Raw genomic sequence first — 21482 nt, 5'->3', positions numbered from 1 at the left:
TGTAAAACATGGTCAAACGAAAGTAGGGCCACAGCGGCAGTCTATTTGTTTATGCGGTACCGAAGCGTGATTTGATAGATGACTCCTTTTTAAGTAGAGTTAAAACGCGAAGAAGTTTGAAAATGCAGTGTAATGTAGAGCAGCGGTTTTATTGACACAGTTATTGCTTTCACAAAAGTATTTTATTAAAGATCTGTTTAAGTCTAAAACTGCGAAGTTAATGAAGTTGCTAGATAGTACAGTGGGGTTAGACGGGACATCTTTAGCATCTAATATCTAAATATCCTGATCGTGTTTTAGTTAATTAACAACGGGCTATTCGAGTCGTGGGGATGCGGTTTTATAATTTTTGGAATGTTCTTTCTTCACTACCAAACAGGACAAAAAAATAGGATGAAAAAGTGTCCATCTTTCCCCACCTGTATATTATTGGTTTTTAATTAAAATTAGTAGTTTGAATATATATATATATGCGCAGAGAAGGCATCGGTTGCAACATGATTATAGTGATATACATATAGGCCTTCATCTATATAATATATATATGTATGTATTTATGTAGCTTGTATATGTAAATATGGTCTATTTACAGTAACGCTAATAGTGTGGAATAATTCTTAAAAATCAGCAGCGTAATGATTATAAACGCTGTTTAACAATTTTACTTAAAGTGTTTATTATTTACCTCTCAAATTATTCGACCATGTGTGTTAAAAGTCAGTATTTTTCCTACCAAAAAGTAAGCAGCAAAATTTCATGCGTTATAATTTTTTAATGGACTTCTATAACTGAACATACAGTTTATACCTTTAGCACATAATATCTAACTGTCCTGATTCTGTTTTAACAATTAACAGCGGTCTATATATGGGAGTCGTGAGGATATATGGTTACATAGTTCTTTTAATACTCCTTGCTATCTACCAAATGGGATAAGAAAATAGAATAAAAAGGTGACCGGTTTTCCCCACCCTACTATATGTATATTTTAAACGATTAAATAATATCATTAAAGCTTTGGATATATATAGACGTGACTGCATCTCTTTAGGTGTACTTGGACGGGCTGTGAATAAAATGATCTAATGCTTTTAATGTTCATGTAGCTATGCCATATATCAAACTAGTTTGGGTACATATATATATTTACATATAAAACATATATATATATACGACGATACTGCTGCGAGAAACTTATAAGCAAGCCGCTACATCTAGTAAGTATATGAGAGTTTTGTAGTCAGTAAAATAAATAAAATAGCTAAAAATAGATATAGTGAAAAGTAAAGCAATTGTTGCTTAGACGTCTCCTTTTTAACAATGTCATTTTATATACATTACAGCGGTTCGACAGCATGTGTTGTAGTTTTATGCGCAAGATATTTATTGGTTGGTAAAATGCACCGCAAAATTTGTCCATTTTTGTTACTTATTGTCACGTTTACTCTTTTCGTGGATTGCTCTGCCCGATTATTAAAAATTCCGAAGCATCACAAGGTTAATTTTGCTTCACTGCTTCGTAAAGAACGAATCGGCGGGATTAGCAGGATCAAAAACCCGCAGAATGAACAAATTCTTCCGAGGTTAAATTTCCAGTCAACTTGCGCAAAAACGCTGGAAATGTGTGGCAATTTAAAACAAACGAAACCAGCAAGATCTAACTGCGTAAAAAAGTGTTTGGGCAGTACTGGAAAAAAAAGTGATCGGAAACACTGGGACAGGAGAATGAAAAGATCACCTCCGTTTATGTAAGTTTATGCCTTTGCTTAATATTACATTTACGTGGATAGTTAGGCTATCAGGGTTAGTTTTAAAACCCAAGGTTTCGAAACTTTATAAGTTAATTTAGATAACAAAGGAAATAATGCAGTGTTCCGGCCAGAAATAGATTGTTGTTGTTTTTATGCCAAATGTTATTAGAAAATTTGTTTGTAAAATGCATACTTACCAAATAGTACATATAGTAGTGTGGGGGAAGATGGGGCACCTTTTTATTCTATTTTCTCGTGTCACATTTGGTAGTAAATAAAGAACATTTAAAGAATTATAAAACTGCATCCTTACGACTTCCATAGATCGTTGTTAATAGTTTAAAACACAATCCCGCTATTTGGATAATGTGTGCTAAATATGTCCCGTCTTCTCCCACCCCATATAGGTTAAAGCGCCTATACCTTTTTTAGAAAATACTGATGTAAAGCTCGACGCCGCAACGGTTATTGGTGTATATTTGTACTTGAACAATACACTTAACGGCAATTGCTTTAACCCAACTTAACAGTTTCGCTATTAACACAGAAACGGCATACGACCTGTCGTCCGCATATCACCAGCACCTGCAGCTATTGAAATTTGCCCAACAGAAGTACATTTGTCACAACCGATCTCAGGCGAGCATTGGTTGTCACGTGAAAGCGTCATCCTCTACAGAAATGCGTCTTCAGAGTTTTACTATCAAAGTTTTCAGATCGGTCTTTGCACAAATAGTTCGCCGATTTTTAGCGTCCGAATTCCCCAGCACGCTGATGCAGTTTGTCGACCCCTAAAAACGAAACATCTCGCTTTCTTTTATCTCAACCAAGAGCAAGTCAATTCTGAAGTGTACAGTAATATTTCTTGTAAGACTGATCACCCTGGAAGGTTTTTGTGTCGAGATTGGGTTTACTTGCCAACAGAGTGTAAATTATTCGCTTGACAAATAAAGTTTTGCAACTGTGAGTCGTGTACCGTATATATCAAATGGTAGTACTGTATGCAAAACGACATCAATAAAACTATATAAAATGCCTTTATATAAAAATAAAACGTTGCATATTACAATATATATATATATGATTAAATGAATTTATCTTATTTACGCTCGCATGGTAGAGCAATAGCAGTTATCACTGGTGTTCTGTTTGATCCACATCTCGTACCCGCTTTTGCCACGTATATGTAACTTTGAGGGTGATTATTGTTTTGGTTAAGATTTTTTATTTTTTGTTATGTTTGTCTAACTATCTGTATAACTCATAAGAAACCACTGGATTGGAGTAATTACTGTTAAAGTGTCTTGCCCAAAGACATACATGCCCACAGTGGTAGCAAAATCGAGAATCTAGTCCGTATAAACTCTCATTAAGAGGCGCTATACACTTTTCCACGTTGCCGATACTACAAGAAGACAGCAGTTTCGCTGTAATATACCTTGAGATGGGCATAAACGATTGACAGTCACTTAACAGTATTATATGTCTGTAGGCGTACTGCGCCGCAGCAAAACTAAATGGAATCGGATTATAGGCTAAGTTAAATGGTATCTTTATTGTGGTATGTAGGCTGTGTTCTTGGACAGGAAAATTAACGAACCCTAATTACTGCAACTCAGTGGGCAAAACGTTTTTACGGTTATTGCTATAAATTCACTGGCCCTTAACCGATTTGTCAGGCCTAAAGTATCACAAGGCAATCGTAAATGTGCTGTTGTAAAAGGTAGAATGTGAAATTCGCGCCTCATCCACATAACATGCGTACAGACGAATACGTGTAATAGGCTTAATTAGAAGCATGCGTATTTTTAAACTTTCACTAAAACATAACGAATCCCTTTTTTGCAATCGCCGAAGCGTAGTAATCACCATCGGGGACGAAATAATTTATGCCACGCAAAGCTACCGCCACCTAGCGAAATAAAGCAAGTTTCATGTGTGGAAAATAAATTTGGTTCTTTTAGTTTTGTGACCTAAAGGTTGGTATTTTATCTTGAGTAATCTACAGTTTTACTGCTTAATTTAAACGAATAATAATTAAATCAACAACACGATATAATTACGTGTGTGTAAAGTGGTTTAGCGCTCTAAAAACAGTTAAAATGTAGCTAGTATGGCATGAAAATACACTTGATGTTAGCTGCAGACAGTTGGTTCAGAATATTCATTTTAGGATCACGATGGCGATCCGGCACAACAACGTCATATCGAATAATCACTTTCACAAGAAGTGGCAGACCAGAGTCAAGACATGGTTCAACCAGCCCGCCCGTAAGTACAGGCGACACCAGAAAAGAATCATAAAAGCAAGGACTGTTGCTCCACGACCAACAAGCGCCCTGCGACCAGTGGTTCGATGCCCCACATTTAAGTACAACACCAAACAACGCTTCGGCAGAGGCTTTACTTTGGAAGAACTTAAGGTAAGCTGTAATGATCGAATGATAGTTTAACTTGCACATAGAGAAATTGCTTTTTAACGATAGTCTTTTGAGAATAAGGTTGTTATTAAACGTCTGTGGTAATATGTGCAAGTAAAATGTGTTTTCAATTCTTTATCTAGTCCATTTTTTTCTCAATAATTTACACAGCCACATTTTACTTATATGTATTATCAACAACAATTAAAATTTTTTTTTGCGGAATTGGCACTGACCATCTCCGACTAAAGCAGGGGCAGAATTAAATTGTTTGCAAATATGTTTACTCTGCAGTGCAATTTTTAATGTCCAAAAACTGTTGCTTTTGGATACTCTATCAATATTTAATATAATATATATTAAACAACAGGCTGCTGGAATAAACCGTTATTTTGCTGCCACCATTGGAATTGCTGTCGATCATCGCAGAAGGAACAAATCAACTGAATCACTTCAGATGAACGTGCAGAGGTTGAAGGAGTACAAGTCCAAACTTATCCTTTTCCCCAAGAAGCTCTCCAATCCTAAGAAGGGAGACAGCTCTGTAAGTGTTTTGTTTGCTGCTTATAATTGTGTTGTGGGGTAATGTCACACCTTATAATACGAGTGCAAACATGTCGAATTCTCGTTTAATTTGTGCAAAAACGAAGGAAATGTTCGGCATTTTAAAACAAACGAACTTAACAAGATCCAACTGCGTGAAAAGGTTTTTTGGAAATACTAGTAAAAAAAGTGTTGGACACTAGAATGAAAAAATATGGTAGTCTATTAAGCCCTATTAATAGTAAATCCAATAGTGACCAGTGACCGCTGGGTTGGAAGTTAGAACAATAGTCGTAAAGTCCCATGCCTATAGTGTACTAGCAATAAAACGGAGTCCTCTGGTTAAGAGATAAGTGCTCTGGAAAGGATTTATGCTTGAGATTTTAAAACAAAGAGTAGTGAAGATGTGATATAGAATGTTTTTATTCGGAAATCTTGTTTGAGCAAGCCTTGTGTTCTTTTCTACCTGGTAATTACCAAATTAGATGGTCAACTGTAACATTCTTAATACAGTTGTTTCTTAGTATTATAATGATAAAATAAAACTGTTAAAATTGTCAGTAATGAAATGTTTGTTAAATGACTAAATGTAGGTTATGTAGTAATATAACATATGTTTGTATATTCTTATTACAATATGTTTTTTTTAGGCTGAAGAAGTAAAGATGGCAACTCAGCACACTGGTGTGGTCATGCCAATGAAGGATGTAAGTTTTCTTATTCATGTTTTGGACTGTTTGATTCTTTACATCCTCACCTTTTACAATATCACCCAAATATTAAGCTAAAATTATAGGTACAGCTTGGTCCAAAAAAATTCTGCACCAACTTTTGTATGCATATTACATAAAAATTAAATGATATACTCTGGTTTGGAATTAGAATTAAACTCACATCAAAGGGTACTAGTACTGTACTAGTTGTATCTTAACCACCTAATATACTAAATGGGTATCCACTTTCTGGGAAAACATTGGAAAGGCCTACCCTGGAGTTTTCTGTATTGCAAACGTCACAGTTACTCAGTTAATAAGTTGGATTTGTTCCATAGAAAAAGGCGTCTTAAGTGTCCGATCATTTTTAGTTTAGCGCCTGTGTAGACTCATTGACGATAAAATTCCTAAATGTAGCTAAAGATCAGTTTTCTAGTTCCTCTGCAAGAATGTTATTTTAGTCCAATAAGGGGTAGTTTTAGTATGTATGTATCTTGGATTCTTGGGTTATTAATTACGATACAACGATTCTAGAATTAAATTATTCACATTTGCCCTAAAAAACTTTGGTATAAAGATAACATATTTTGTAATTCAATGTTTTTATAGTAACAGTAGCTTGGTAATAAAAGTATATTGCACAACTGTTATACTATTTACATTTTATGTTTGACTGCAACATAATTTATAATTTAATAAAGTTTGTGTTTTTGCAATGAGTTTTACAGTCAAATTGTTTAGCTGTTACAAGGATACTTTATTTACTCCTGTATTAACTGATTCAGGCAAATTTGTATAAAAATCATTGTATTTTGCAGACCTTCAAACCCGAGAAAGCGCGTGCTATCACAGATGCTGAACGCAAACACAGTGTGTTCCAGTCACTTAGAATGGCTCGTTCCAACGCCAAGTTGTTTGGAATCCGTGCCAAGCGAAAGAAGGAAAAGGAAGAGGCTGCGAACCAAACTAAACCCAAGAAGGGAAAGTAAATTAACAGGAAATAAAAAAAATTCAAATGTGGTGAAGTGTTTTTATTTTAAGTCACTTTTGCAGACAGCTTCTATCAGATTGGTCAGGCAGTTATTTTTTCGCAGGTTTTGTTCAGTGTTTTTACGGTTTTTAACAATTTTTTGGAAAGTAAGTTTGTGGGTGACAAACATATCTAGCCGTTCGTGTGTTAGTTGTAGAATATAATAGGTCAACTCTTGAATGAACTGCGTATACTGCGCTTCGTAATAGTTTCAGACGTTGGGTTAGACTAATTCTATAAACACCCTTCTACACGCTTTCGTTATTTTTTAGGACTTCAAACTGAAGTCCACGTTTATTTTGGGAGTATACATATGTTATTAAACCCTAATTTTCCCATTCAAAACGCTACTGTTTTTAAGTTATTTCACTTCTCCTTGGACTGATGGCGCAACGATTGCTTCTAGCTGTATTTGTAAGCAATTCTAAAATTTGACTCCAATTCCGATTGTCTAAGTTTTTGAGTAAGATTTTTTTTTGAAATTTTTACAATGGTCACACATACCAACTCAGCTTTCGGATGTTTTTAAGGAATCTACAAGAGGCTGATGATATACTATATTTAGAATCAAATGTTTTACATTTCCGGTTATAAAACTGTCACAATTGTCATTATTTCATAACCGCAAGTATTGTTACGTCGCAAATTATATTTCTTTACAATGGCAAACTGAAACTTGCCCAGTTTCTTATAAAACTAAAATATTAAATCCTACGAAAGTCAAGGCCGCTATAACTAACAACATGCCGCGTTATTGCAAAGTAAAAGCTCGTGAATTTTCAGAAAACGATGTCGCTTCAAAAGCATACGAAAACGGTTGTGAAACTATTATTCCATATCTTGGTATTGACCCTGGAAGCGACGATGACGATGGCTCGTGGATCGGTTTTATTTGGGAGACAGTTAAAGTAGCCTTGGATCCAAACTCCTGCTGGTTTCAGGTCTTCGTACTTTTCTTAGCTACCGGAATTGCTTTTATGCTTGGTGTATATATAAGGTATGACTTTGAATGAATTATTGTAACTTATTTACCCTCGCTTGGCTGAGCAGGGCAGTTTGTAGGGTGTTTTTTTTATACACCTTCTGCCCGCTTACGAGTTACAATACGTTAGTAACTTTGGAGTGTTTTATTTATTTTTTTGTTTTTATGCATGGCCAAAAAAACAACATTTTAAGTGACCACTAATGTTAGCAGCGATGAGCTTTGAACACGTGTACCTGCTAGGTTAAAGGCAGGCGCGGTAAAATTGTGCCACAGCCCTAGACCAGTGCTCTTCAGCCTTTTTTGGGTTGGTGAACCCCTAAAGTTGTTGCGACAAACTCATGTACTCCTGAAACTAGTGACGTCATCAAGGAGAAATGCGTACGAGAATACGTCCCTGTTTAATCGAAAAGCACAGCTAATTAAATTCAATTAGGAGCATGAGGCTTACGGTTAAAAAGAAGACTAGTTTCACAGTTCCCAGTGATGCAAGGTATAGAATTCATATAAAAAAAAACTGTAGGAAAGTGGCTAAATTTGTTAAAAATGATCAAAACTGAATATTACTGCTGACATTTTTTTGAAGTTTGTGAAGCACCCTTGTATACCCTTTTGCACCTGGGGTGCACTGTGCACACCGGTTGAAGAGCACTGCCCTAGACCACATCGACCTTATTTATACGATAAGTATTTAATAAGAGGTCTGCAAAATCATTGGGTTATTTATCAGCTGTATTTTAATAGGACGAACTCTATATTTTTTGTTTTATGCGCAAATTGTTGAACAGTAAAGATAATCTAGATTCTAGCTTAACCTATAAGAATGCAATGGGCCTATACGTGGCAATTATCAACTTAAACGGGACAGATGAATAGCCTACAAAGTATAGGGTGAGGAAGACGGGAAACGACGTAATGACATGACTTTTTTAAAAAAATTCATTTTACCGGTACCCATTTAATGATGGACGAAACAAAATTTTACTGTATTATTCGACAATATATTTTCACGGTCCGACAAAGTGCGCGGCAAAGTTGATAACTTTTGTTAAGTTTTAAAATTCGGCGTTAAAGTACTATAACATTTTTGTTATTGGCCTAAAAAGCATAGTAATGAGATGATCGTTGTGCTCGCTGAGTCATATTAAAACTCCAAAAATTGTACAGTTTGCAAGTTTGAATCATACAGTATCGTATAAGCTGACCCATTTTGTGTGAAACCGGAAGCATATATTCACTACAGCTTATAGCATGTTGTATATACGGTTATGAACAGAGTGCAGTCGACGCTTTTTCAGATACCGCAGTTTTTAAGCTATGTTTTCACTTGTACAAATTAACCGTGTTATTTATATTCTGTTTGAATAAGGCATGCAGAGTACATTGAATAAGTAGTCATGCCCACTGCTGCAATCTATATATTGTCAAATACGAATCAACAATAAAGGTATACTTATATACTTTTCGTGTCTTTGTCAAAACAGACTTAACACTAGTCGAGTCCTTATAATCGAGGCTACATATTTCAAAAGGAAAATTCGAATTAGATCATATGAGACTGAGGGTATAGCGTTCCACCTACTTCGTCAGGAAACTCGCACGCCGTAACAATCTGAGGCAGAACAACTCTTGAGTGGCACCAAATGACACACAGACGACGAAAAAGTGTATGGCCCTCTGCGGTGCGGGACACAACTCTATCGAATAAACTATCAAAAGGTCCCAAGTTAAAATCACGCAGCGGATGTAGCTATAAGATGGACAGTAACCGAAATGAACAACCACAAACCAACACAACGTCAGTCGAACAGGAAAAGCCGGGACCAAGCACGTCGTCCGCAACGCCCGACCAACCAATCACAACTGCCTCAAGTCCACCGCCGCCAACACCACCCTCTAGCATTCCTGGACTTATACCATGGACCCCTGATGTGCCGATTAAGCAGTACCTTTTCGACGCAAGTAGCCACTTCGCCCTCATCGGAGAAAACGATCCGTGGCCTAGCATGGGCGCATTGTGTCAATCTCAGGCGAATCCAACGCGACACGAATGGTATATCTTTTCAGAAAAAGCACGCACTACCGACAAACCATTCGATACGTTTATCGAACTTCTCCTCAAAACATACACAAAAGATCTAACCTGTGCCTTACAAGTGGTGCCCCAGATGACCCCAAACCCCCAGCAACTTCCGTCAATGTTCCTTCGTCAACTCATCAGTCAATTTCCAGCCTTGGAGATCGCTACAATCCACAAACGACTTATCTTTCAACATTATTTCTCATTTTTCGACTTATCCTTCCAAACGCATTTTGGTCGTCTCGATGACCTTGACTTGACTGTAGTCGGCGAAGAATCAGACAGAATATCAGATGACCAACCGTTCGCTTTAATTCGCAGACAGGATTCCATGTCAACCACAACGTCCTCATCAATCGACACCGAGCTTCAAGCTGATGTAGCAAATCTCATACACTCGATTGAACAATTAAAGGTCCAAATAGATTCACAAGACAATGATTCATATTGGAAGCGGAATCCGCCCCAACAGCGAAGCAACTACCAACGTCGAGAATACTCCAATAAACCGCATAATCAACCGCCGTCCAGCACACATCAGACGTGTTCTTCCGATGTCAGTTTACCCAGAAACACAACAAGCAACGATGATATTTGTTTTTATCATCAACGCTTTGGGGATAGGGCTAACAAATGCACTTCCCCGTGCAATTTCCATTCGCCGGTCCACACAGCCCGCTCTCCCTCTACTCCCCCGGTGTATAGTTCCTCTTCCCCTCGGATACAAGATGGAATCTCTGACCGCACGTTCCCTACTGATACTAGCGCAGCAGCCAGCTTCATTACTAGTTCATGTACAGCGTCCAACCAAACAACGCATCAATTCTTCAATGCTGACGACTCCCCTATTCAAGTCGCGAGTACGCACACACAAGATAATGCCAAAGAACCCCTGACCACCCTAACTATTACTCCATCGTAATTTTTTGTGTGTTACATATAAATATGTTGCTCCCCATCTGCCAGAGGTCGACTCGAGGACATTTCTTATCTTATATTTCCAATGTAACTACCATAAAGTTAATAAGACGAAATATTATCTATTCTTCGTTCTGGTTGACCTACAAGCTGAGCCAATTGTATGGTTGAAAAACTGGAAGCATATAATCACTATATAGTCTATAGCATGTATGTATACGGTTGTATATGGAGTAAGTACAACGCTTTTTTGAGATACTGCAGTTTTAAGCTATGTTTTTACTTGTACAAATTCACAGTAGTCATGTCCACTGTATATACCGTCAGAAACGAATCAACAATAAAAATATATTCAGATATACCTCTCGAGTCTTTCTCAACATAAAACTTTTTGGGGGTATTTTTTTATTTTTTATGTATGGCTGATGATTTGGACAATTCATTAGTGACCACTGGGTTGAAGCAATTGCCGTTAAGTCTCTTGCCCAAGGACATATACGCTCGCTAACAGCGACGAGCCTTGAACCCATTACCGCTGGGTTACAGGCATGCGCGCTAACCACTATGCCACAGCGCCATTCACTTTCTTACTAATATTCTTTTTTTAGCTATTACAAACATGTCGTATAGTCGTTTAACACCAAACTTTAATGTTTACCAACAGTTATCAACTTTGCCGTGCACTTTGTTGGATCGTGAGAATACTATCGAAAAATACTGCACTATTTTTCCTTAATCATTAAATGGGTACTGGTAAACGGAGATTTTTAAAACAGAGCACGTCTTACGCCTTGTTTCGTCTGACCCCACCGTGAATATTTATTTTTTATGTATACAGTCCTGATATAGTGGGATAAGATAAACACCTTAGCACAAAATGTTTAAATATTCTGATTGTGTTTTAAACAATTAACAATGGTCTATCTATTGGGAGTCGTAAGGATATACGGTTTTTAAAACTTTGAATGTTCTTTGTTTACTAGCAAATAGGCGAAAAAATAGAATAAAAATGTGTCCCATCTTCTCCCACCCTACTATATATTTTCTTTTATCATACAGTTTTATGTTTTTACTGTTTCCAGACGTCGAACAATCATAGGTCTATTGCGTCAAAAAGAGGAGTGGATAGACAAAGAGAAAATGCTTCTGAATCAATTATGGGCAGCGTTGGAAGAAAAACTTGAAAATAAATCAATGCTTCACGAATCCAGAAACTCACTTGAAAAAATTAAAGGTAAAATCTGTATAGGCTCCCTATATTTTGGAAATCATAATAGCATTAGACATACTTTGTCTTATGGTAACACAATTAACAGATAATACAGAAAATGTGTACAATATCCGATTCACAAGTGTAATTTTCGCTTTGGTCTTGCTCAGCTCAATTTACTTCTTATCTATTATTACACGCTCAACAGTACTGAATAAACTGTAACGCTATTTTTGTCAGTCGAGCTCGACTCGGAGAAAGCAGAGAAAGAATCTCTGCAGTCTCGGATGTGGGGATTACAACGTAATGTTAAGATATTGCAATCTGAAAGAGATGTTTTAGAAGAAAAACTGCGGGATTGTATTTCTACCTTTTCAGGTCTAAGACAGTCACTGGCTAAGGTAAGTTATAAGCTATCTGGACTCTTTATGGTGTGGGATAGCCTAATTTTACTGCTCGTTGGTACCGACCCTGTATTAACATACTGTAGGGTAAGATGAGATGCTATTGAAGCTTAAATACCATATATCTCCTGATCGTGTTTTATCTATAAAATGGCGAGTCGTGGGGCTACGATTATATAAAACCGGTAAATATTCTTTGTGTACCACCAAAAAAGATTCCATTTTACCCCATCATGCTCATAGCCACCGCACGTACATGGGTTCGAGTTATGGCAAAGACCGTGACAAAATCCTGCCGCCTAGCAGACGAAACGCTTGTTCTTTTTTAATAAAGTCTGCGTCATCTGCCTAAAGATCAGCCTTTCAGTGTATATTTGTAACCTCTTGTTTAGAATGCTGGAAAGGGCGAAAGCGGTGAAGTTTCAAATTGTATGGAAAAAATTAAAGGTCTTCAAGCGTTAATGCAGAAGCTTATCGAAGCTCACAGACAAGAACATATCAATTTCGTTGCTATGCTTGAAAAACAACCGTCCGTATAAATTAAAAAAAAATTCAAAGCAATCTCAACATTTTGTAACGTTGCTTATTTTGAGTTTCAGAAACCGTCAGACGCGTAATTTACGCTTTAACTAATTTTAGTTATAATTTACAAAGCACTTTTTGCAAGAATAATAAGTTTAACGGTTAAACAAAGATTTAAAAGTTTGCGCTGTCCGGGTTTTGTGTTTTTTATGCAATGAGAAATATTGTTTTTAAGTTTTTACTTGTCACTCAGGCGGATTGCAGCTAAGGATACCTTATCATGCCTTATTTTGATATTGCAGCAAATGCCAGCAATAAAAGCGCGAATGATAAATTAAATGTTTTGTTTTGAGAAATTAAGACAAAAACCTGAAGGCTTCCTGCCCTACAAGCATTTGATTGATGTAAGCATTTTAATTTTATCAATTAAGTAACTTATTGCGGTTTTCTGCATTGTAACTTATAGAGTTTCGTAATTAATGTCATGAATGGGCTATGTTTTGTGAAGTTATTAAGTGGTCTTGTGTAGTAGTTCTTTTTTGTTTATTCTTTCTACAAAAAAACTCTTGTATTGTTTCATAATGATATTTAATGTAAAAAAACAAGTATAATATTTAGGTTTTTATTATTTTACTTTGAATTTATTACCAAAATATTAAGACAATGTACATATGTTGACCAAGTTACAAGTATGTTGCATTTATATTGGGTTTACAGATATTGTTTTTGTTTATATGCCTTATACGTACATTTTTGGTTGCCCAGAGGTTTTAATTAGGCTATATAATATATATTTTGCAAAAAAAACTGTTGAAACGATGTTGCTATGAATTAATGTAACTTACTTTTTCCTCGCGTTGCCGGAAACGACAGTCGTTATCACGCGGGTTTAACACCTGTGCCAGCTTACGAGTTACCATTATGTTATTATTGTTATTACATTATTATTGTCAGCACATGACTTTTTTAAATGAAACTGTGTAGACATTTTTCTCAATATTATCATTTTATTGATTTAAGATGTAAGTTATAGCAGTTTGTTATTTATAAAATTTACATATCTATATATATTTAAGCATTTAACTAGCGCTAAAATTAAAATATATATATATTTTTCTATAACCTCTAACTATTATTTTTTGCTCTCTCTTATCTTAACAATCATACATTGCAAGGAATAATTATTTGAACTAATTGATATATAGTGGGATGGGGGAAGATGGGACACCTTTAGCACATAATATCAAAATATCTTGATCAAGTTTTAAACAATTAACAACGGTCTATCGGAGTCTTGAGGATATAGTTTCATAATTACTTCATTGTTCTTTGTTTACCACTAAATGGGTCGAGAAAATCGAGTTAAAAGGTGTCCCATCTCCCCCCACACTACTGTACAATAATATTTGATGAAAGTCTTCTAAAACCGGCGAAAAATAACAGTACTTTTTTTAAAACCTAGGCATTACAGTTGGGTATATAAGCTTGTATGGGTCACATGACATGTAAAGTTTAAACATAGACAAAGTTAATGTTTGGATCATGTGACCAAAACTTTGAGTTGTTGCTGTAAATGCAAAAATACAATACGCGTTTCTGTTGCATATTAAAGTTTAAACGTATAGAAGTATCTAATGCAACTTAAACATACAGGGTGCACAAGGTATGTATCTGTTATCTAGTTTGTATAGCCCATTAAAATACTTGAAATGCCAGATGGGATATTTAAGATTTTTTTATGTATATATTATATAACTTACTCATTGACTTTATTTCTGCTTGCTATAATAACTCATTATGTCAACATTAGAAACTAAAAAAAACAAATCATTTTTGTTTTTAATGGAGCAACCAAACAAAAACAAACTAAAATAAAGTGTATATATATATTATATATATGTACTTAACTATATTATATATATTTATTTATTACGCAAACTGTTAGTTGAAGCCGTATTTTTTCCCCAGAATCAAGAAAATTGTGCTGATATTTGCACAAAACATGGTCATTCTATTATAGATATAATTCTACATTGAGACATGACTAGGGATTTAGTCAAAACTTTTTTTGTTTGAGATGCTTTGTAGTTGCTTAAAAATACTAAAAAAGCTTGGTATATATATATATATATATACATGTACATACATATATAAAGATATACTTTGTTTGAGCCTGTGTTTGTTTGGTTGCCCTATTAAAAACAAATAAGAATTGTTTTTTTAGTTTCTAATATTGACATAATGAGTTATTATAGCAAGCACAAATAAGGTCAATGGGTGACTTTTATTTATTAATAAATATTTGATTAGCCTGTTTTTGTAAACATTGGCCTGTTAGATCTTCATTTAACAATCTCTGTGTGGTTTAAAAACATTATGTACAAAGGGAAAGTTACATAAGAATTCAAAAATACATTACCAATTTAAAAATTAGATCCTAATTTAATATTAAACGGAATTGTTTCCTAAAATTTTGATAATTAAATTAAAATCCCTTTGGTCCTTGGTTGTCTTAACTAATTATGATATATTAATTTCAAAGCTTAATATTCCTGTTTTAAATTGTACAAAATTAAATTAAAAGTTACTTTTCGAACCGGTATTTAGTTTGCTATTAAATATGACTTTATACATCCTATTTCAAAATTATACTGTAGAGGTCTTATACATGTAGCCTAACATTAAATTGAATTATATATGCTGAGACAATTTTATGTGATGTGTCATTAGTGCTGGCATTTATCAGCAGACATTGTGGTCTCACTGAAAGCCATATAAGTACAGCAGTGAAAGAAATTTGGTTTAAGTTTGGAATTTTTTGCTTGTAGGCATTGCAGGTTTACATATACATATATATAATGCTTCTCAAATCTTTTTATATAAACAATCAGAAAGCTGGTAAACTAAATTTATAATACTGTTCACTGACATGTACTGCCAAAAACTAGCAGAAAATAATATTTTAATAACCACAAAATAATATTTTAATAACCCAACAAAAACAAACCTATATAAACACATGTAAAAAATGTGCAAAAAAATTTGAAATTTTTGGGAATAATTTTTGACAAACATTTTGATATCTAAAAATAAACACATAATATATATATTAATTGTAGTTCATAGATAGTGTGTTTTTTTTTGCATTAAATAATCCTTATCCTTATCAATCCCCAGAGAAATGCTTGAATAATGAAAATATATTTATCTATCCCATGGGAGTTGACTCTAATTTGTAGGAATGGGAACATGAAATGTTGAATTGCTAAATTATATTTTTATGCCCTTGGGTGGTTTAGCAAGCTTTATTATTATTTCTATTCCTCCGTTTTCAACTTAATTTTAGATTTTAAGCATAAATTGTTCGCATAATAAATATTTATATGCAAATTTTTATGTGCATTGTCCAAATTTTTTTTTCAAGTTTTCTATTAAATATCAAAACTAGTGCGGACTTTGAAAAATTTTGTGTTTAAATATGTAAAAAGTTTTTCTTGATTAATTTTTAATCAAATTGGTTAATCAGTTTGATTTTAGGAGGTGTAAGTTTGCTTGTATTTAAATATAAAACATGAAAGCGATTTTAAATTCAGTTTGTGATTTTAGAGTAATTTTGGAAATTGCTTTATTGCTTTTTGACCACATAATTGGATGTATATTGTCCGTTGCGAAATTTAACTTGGGTTCATTGCCACAAGGCGTTTAAATTTGTCACCATAAAATAGCCCTGTTGTATTGTGTTGCAAAAGTTTCAGTTTGATAAATAAACTTTTTTTTACAGGTCAAACAAACAATATGTAGCCTTTAGTGTGGTTTATAAAATTAAAAAAAAATTTTAAAAATGCATTTTTTAAAAGTGTCTACTTAAAACATACACATTAACACTGGTACATAGTGTGAATGGCATTAAATAATACATACGACACTCAAAAATGTTTATATATATTATATGTAAAAATGCATTTTACTTAGTGTAAAAACATACTTACCACCTATCATTTTTAAACTGCTTGCGTTATTAGCAGAATGTATATTAGCAACAGTACAGTGTGACTATAATGGTACAATACATGGGAGCTTATATTCATTGACAACCTTCCAGACATAGAACTTCCTGTCAAGTACAATTCTATTATCCGGTCCCCGTTATAAAGTAGCATATGGTACAAAACTTAACCATGTCTATGATACGTTAGAAGTACACCGCAACGCTTATGGCTGAACTATAAGAAATTAAGTGTGTATTGTTNGTTGTGGTCTATTTAAAAATACTGATAATTTTATATATATATGTATAATATATTCTATTATATCTATTTGTTTTTTTTATTTGAGGTAAAAATAGAATGCTTGGTTTTTTTATTTTTTTTTTAAATTGTCTGCATTTGCAATAAATTATTTTTATATAATATATAAAAATAATATAAAAAAAACTATATATATATATATTTAATTTTTTTAAGGTAGTAGAAACTTTTTTTTTTATAATTTATGCTTTTATTTAGTTAAAACTGTAAAATAAAGTTCTGCTTTGAAAGGGCTTTGAATTATTAACAAGCAGTAAAAAGTAAAAAGGTTGTATTTCCAAATGCCCCGGGCAAAAATAAGGTTTTGTTAATTGCTTTTAAGTGGTGGGTTATTTTACACTCACAAAGTTAGAAGTATTAATTACCGTCATATATTTTATTTTTTTTTATTCTATATTGGTTTTATTTTCCACAGGGCAGACAGTTAAAGCAATGACATGACTATAGCACACAACGTATGAGCTGTAGTTGGCCATTGTTTAGTGGTAATAACATATTCGTGCTTTAGTGTCACGTATGTGCAATATAACTACTGTGTTGCAAGCCAATATATTGCAGTTCATGATGGGGCAGATTAGAATAAAATAATGATACCAGACAGTCGAGACTTTTTGTAAATTGTATATTGCAAACAAATTATTGATGATTACTTTTGAAAAATATTTATTTTTTTAAATGCAGACTTTTTTAAAGTTTTGTTTAGCATTATATAATATTACTGTTTAATTTTTATATGTCTCCCTTTTTTGCATCTGCCTTTTTTTCCTAAACCGTAACCCAGCTTTTTTTGATCATTAAATCACATTCAAATTCCAGACCAGTATTGTAAACTGTTATTTGTTTAAGTTTTTCTGGTTTTTGAGTTCTGTTTTTCCATCAGACCAACTAGTTGTTTTTGTCAAACCTTAAACCCACAACTCCAGTGTATACAACTAATGAATCGTCGTTACTTGTGGGTCTTGCTGTTTTTCCAGGTTTTTTCTGTTCCAGAGAAAGTTTGTTTAGTATATTCTGTGTCAAAATTCGGTCTAATTCAATTTTTGTGGCTGTTTTAACTGATTGGTATATAAGTATATATTTTTTTTGTTGCCCATGCATTAGAGCGACCCTACTGAACTAAAATAATTGCGTTAAAAAACCATACACTGCATTATTACCACCGGCGTAGAGTATGGCATGCATGAGTGTTACCACTGCGGTTTGCTAATTTCATTTATTAAATATATATATATATTCGACTATCAGTCTATCAGTCACATGTATAATATTTTGAGTGTAAAAATATTGGTTTATTTTAAAACTTAAAGGTATAAACACACACACACACACATATATTAATATTTAAATTTATAGTTTCTATACTATTATTGTATTTTTTTTAATCTTTTATATTTATGATTATTCAAAAATAATCCAAATTAAAACACATTAGATAGTAGATACCTATATATGTTAAAAAGTATATACGCTGAATGCATTTGAAGTCTTGTGAAAAGTTTTCCAGTGTATTTGTTACCCAAAGCCTTCTTTTAATTAATTGTCTGGATGTCATTTTGACAAGAAACATTCGTCTTTAATTTCCTGATAATTACAAAGGGTGTCTTATTTTTGAATATGCAAATGCAGCTGATTATTTATTACGGATTAATGTTATTTATTCTTTAGCTGATACTAAAATCATTAATAATAAATGAAAATAACGGATGGTTTAATGTAATATTAGCACCTCAGAAAGTCACAATACACATTACAGTTAAATAAATGAATACTTAAACCGTTGTATGCAAATTAGTTTTCCTGTTCATTTCTCAGAGACATGACAGTTTTTACGTGATCTCCTGCAGAAACATCTGGGCGATGGTTTAAAAAGCTGCAGAAACCATCTGTTTCAGACCAAGGCTTTCATGTCAAGAGACAGCGGAAAAAATGCAGTTAGAAGCAAAAATGCAGTTAAAAGAACGCAAAAATGCACTTAGAAAAAAGATAAAATGCAGTTAAAGGCAAAAGTGGTTAAAAATAGAAATAAAAAACTTTGTTTTTTTTATAGTGGTGAATGCAATAAACTCCGAAAACCTTTCTAAGATAAAATCTGAGCTGCTAAAATTATAGGGTTATACCTGCACCAAAATTTGGGGTAGTATAACCTTACATTAAGTAATTGTACTTTGCAATGAGTATTTCATATTTATTTATTGTAATTCTATTTACTTCCTTTTTGTAGATGTTATGCTCTGCAAACCAACTTTGATTTAAATAATAGAAGTCCCATTGCATGTCTCACTGTAGTAGGTGTAGAACCTCACTTCTATTTTATGGGTATTATGTAAATGTTACAGAATATCCTAGTTTTCCGATTGATTGCAAAAATAGTGTCTATGTAAAGAAAACATAGAGAATACCACTTATTAATTGGAAACATAGTTTAAACAAAATTGTTTTTTAGGACCAAAAAGTGTTAAAAAGGTTTTCTGTATATGCAAAACTAATGACTGCTTTTAAAAATCTTTACAGCAATTAACTTTATTACAAAACAATAAAACTATTATAGCCTTGGGCAGTTGAAAATAGTGATTTTGTCATTATGAAATTGAAACCTGTTCTTTTTTATGTAAGCAAGTTATAAAATGAGATAAATGGTCTGTCTAGCTATTGATAATTTTGTTCAACAATATTTATTTTGTAAAGGAAACCAAAAAGTGATTTGGAAATAGTAAGAGCTGTATTTGTGCTGTGTGGCAAAAACACTTATATGTGATATTTTTTGTAACAAGAAATAAGGTTTTATTAAAATTATGTTTTATTTTTTATCCTCTTTTTAGTTGCAAAATTTTTTTTAAGCTTAAAAAATTGTAAAGTTTGAGCTATTATTTTAAAAATACTTGGGAAAAGTTAGGTCTGCTTTGCGTTCGATAAATGAGCTGTTATGCCTCTAAAGAACGTTGTATAAGCATGAGTCGAATGTGTTGTTTTAAAAATTCCTTTTTGGGCTCTGTGTATTTTGATAGGGTTTCTGTTGTTTGATCTAGAAAACTGGCTGTGGAGAAACAGGCCAACGTGAAACCTCTGCTTGCTCTGTAATGTTTTACACACGCTGTGCAAATAATTAGTCACTCAGAACTGGGCCTTATGTAGCATTGCTTATCTTTGGAATTTAATAGTACTGAAGTGACCTAATAGCTAAAGGGCTTATTTTAAAAATATTTTGGTATATATATATATATATATATAATATATATATTTTTTTTAGAAATTGTTGATCTCATTTATATATTTTACTTAAAATAAACTAAAACTGAAGGTTTATTTTTTTTATTGCTTTTATTTTTCTGACTGTTTGTAATTTTTTTGTGTAAATATATAAATGCAGTTTTCGAGCTGTAACAACAATTCTGTATTTTTAGAAAAACTCCATACCTTTAAAGATGTTGTTGTAAAAAATATCCAGTGCTATTATTTTAAAGGCTAATTTAATTAATGTATCACCACTAATACATAAATATATATTATACTAAAGTAAAATACCTGTGTGTCATATAAGCTAAAGTAAGAAGATATGAATAACCTTAAGCTGGTATGAGTAATATACTTATTAATTATTATTCATATATAGTAAACCTATTTTACATGAGAGCGCGCTGTTGCACCATCGTTTACTCACTATTGTTGTTGCACATTTTTATTTTATTATTTTATTAACAAAGATAAATGCGCAGACAGCAGATTTTATATTTAATGACAGTTTCAGTTTAAATTTACGAAGCAATGTCAGTGTTTCTATTTTAAAATATGCGTTATCATACTCAAAGAGATAAGCATAAAATTACGTTTTGTACTTTGGGTTTAAAAAATATTTACGTTAAAAAATGTTAAATAAATTGAACAAGCTAAAATGGACTTACTCTATTTAAGTGTTTTCCTGTATTAGCTCATGTTGCAAAGGCAGGAAATGTAGATCTATAGGAGTACAACCATTCGGTAACATATGTCAAAACAGTTAAATTTAATAATGTATTTTCACTCAATAATTTATGGTATCTTAATTAATAATGCATATACTTGCTTTATTGCCAAAAAGGCACGCACCAAATAAACTATTTATCTCTTAATTTAAATTTCCCAACGTAAAAATAATTGTCTTTTTTATTAAAAAAATAATGATGTTTATGCGCTTACCGCTTATACTGTGAGAACATTACTTTGTTTTGTTGTTATAGCTTTGCTGTTAAATTATTAAAATTTCTGGATTTATGGTTGAAAAAACATGTGTGTTGGCACAGTTTTTATTGTTGTATGTGTTTTTTTTTACTATATGGTTTAGTTGAAACTAAAAATGTCTGGTTTGAGTAATTACTTTAAAATTAAAACCTATATTTTATACATACAAAACTGGTAAGTAGATTTTTATAAACCATTTATTTTATTGACAGATGCTGCTAGGCTGCCAGTTGTTTGTCATTAAATTTAAAAGATGTTTATGAATTTTGATGGAAATCACTCTTTTCCGTCGCCCCAAGTAAACACACAACAAACCATTGAAAAAAAATCGTTTAATGAAATCGTGAACAGATACAACCAACAAACGACCCAATGACCTGCCGTCGG

At 33.1% G+C, this 21482-nt stretch overlaps 4 protein-coding genes across 4 annotated transcripts; all 4 read left to right on the top strand.

Annotated features, from left to right (window-relative positions):
- Positions 1-994: 994 nt before the first annotated feature.
- Positions 995-2718, top strand: LOC108950948. Its single transcript, XM_018817238.2, has 2 exons — positions 995-1748; positions 2299-2718. The coding sequence occupies exons 1-2, from the start codon at positions 1321-1323 to the stop codon at positions 2693-2695; spliced, it is 825 nt and encodes a 274-aa protein (XP_018672783.2). The 5' UTR covers positions 995-1320; the 3' UTR covers positions 2696-2718.
- Positions 2719-3658: 940 nt separating this feature from the next.
- LOC100184047 (60S ribosomal protein L13-like) lies at positions 3659-6447 on the top strand. Its single transcript, XM_002128744.4, has 5 exons — positions 3659-3730; positions 3925-4174; positions 4542-4715; positions 5365-5421; positions 6246-6447. Exons 2-5 carry the CDS (start codon positions 3932-3934, stop codon positions 6414-6416), a joined length of 645 nt encoding a protein of 214 aa, XP_002128780.1. The 5' UTR covers positions 3659-3730; positions 3925-3931; the 3' UTR covers positions 6417-6447.
- A 396-nt stretch (positions 6448-6843) lies between these two features.
- LOC100181668 lies at positions 6844-21423 on the top strand. The gene is made up of 5 exons (XM_002128516.2): positions 6844-7454; positions 11520-11671; positions 11888-12048; positions 12444-12977; positions 21308-21423. Exons 1-4 carry the CDS (start codon positions 7201-7203, stop codon positions 12588-12590), a joined length of 714 nt encoding a protein of 237 aa, XP_002128552.1. The 5' UTR covers positions 6844-7200; the 3' UTR covers positions 12591-12977; positions 21308-21423.
- LOC100186429 lies at positions 8696-10845 on the top strand. The gene has a single exon (XM_002128561.4). The coding sequence runs from the start codon at positions 9083-9085 to the stop codon at positions 10439-10441; it is 1359 nt and encodes a 452-aa protein (XP_002128597.1). The 5' UTR covers positions 8696-9082; the 3' UTR covers positions 10442-10845.
- Positions 21424-21482: the final 59 nt, after the last annotated feature.

The sequence above is a fragment of the Ciona intestinalis genome, unplaced genomic scaffold (genome assembly GCF_000224145.3).
Source record: "Ciona intestinalis unplaced genomic scaffold, KH HT001192.1, whole genome shotgun sequence".
Lineage (NCBI taxonomy): Eukaryota > Metazoa > Chordata > Ascidiacea > Phlebobranchia > Cionidae > Ciona > Ciona intestinalis.
This window is presented reverse-complemented; position numbering and strand designations above follow the sequence as displayed.

Coding starts and splice junctions, on each gene's coding strand:
- LOC100184047 (XM_002128744.4), top strand. CDS start 3,932: ATGGCGATCCGGCACAACAACGTCATATCGAATAATCACTTTCACAAG. Junction 4,716..5,364: donor CTAAGAAGGGAGACAGCTCT/GTAAGTGTTTTG, acceptor TGTTTTTTTTAG/GCTGAAGAAGTAAAGATGGC. Junction 5,422..6,245: donor TGGTCATGCCAATGAAGGAT/GTAAGTTTTCTT, acceptor TGTATTTTGCAG/ACCTTCAAACCCGAGAAAGC.
- LOC100186429 (XM_002128561.4), top strand. CDS start 9,083: ATGACACACAGACGACGAAAAAGTGTATGGCCCTCTGCGGTGCGGGAC.
- LOC108950948 (XM_018817238.2), top strand. CDS start 1,321: ATGTCATTTTATATACATTACAGCGGTTCGACAGCATGTGTTGTAGTT. Junction 1,749..2,298: donor AAAAGATCACCTCCGTTTAT/GTAAGTTTATGC, acceptor CTATTAACACAG/AAACGGCATACGACCTGTCG.
- LOC100181668 (XM_002128516.2), top strand. CDS start 7,201: ATGCCGCGTTATTGCAAAGTAAAAGCTCGTGAATTTTCAGAAAACGAT. Junction 7,455..11,519: donor ATGCTTGGTGTATATATAAG/GTATGACTTTGA, acceptor TACTGTTTCCAG/ACGTCGAACAATCATAGGTC. Junction 12,049..12,443: donor TAAGACAGTCACTGGCTAAG/GTAAGTTATAAG, acceptor CCTCTTGTTTAG/AATGCTGGAAAGGGCGAAAG.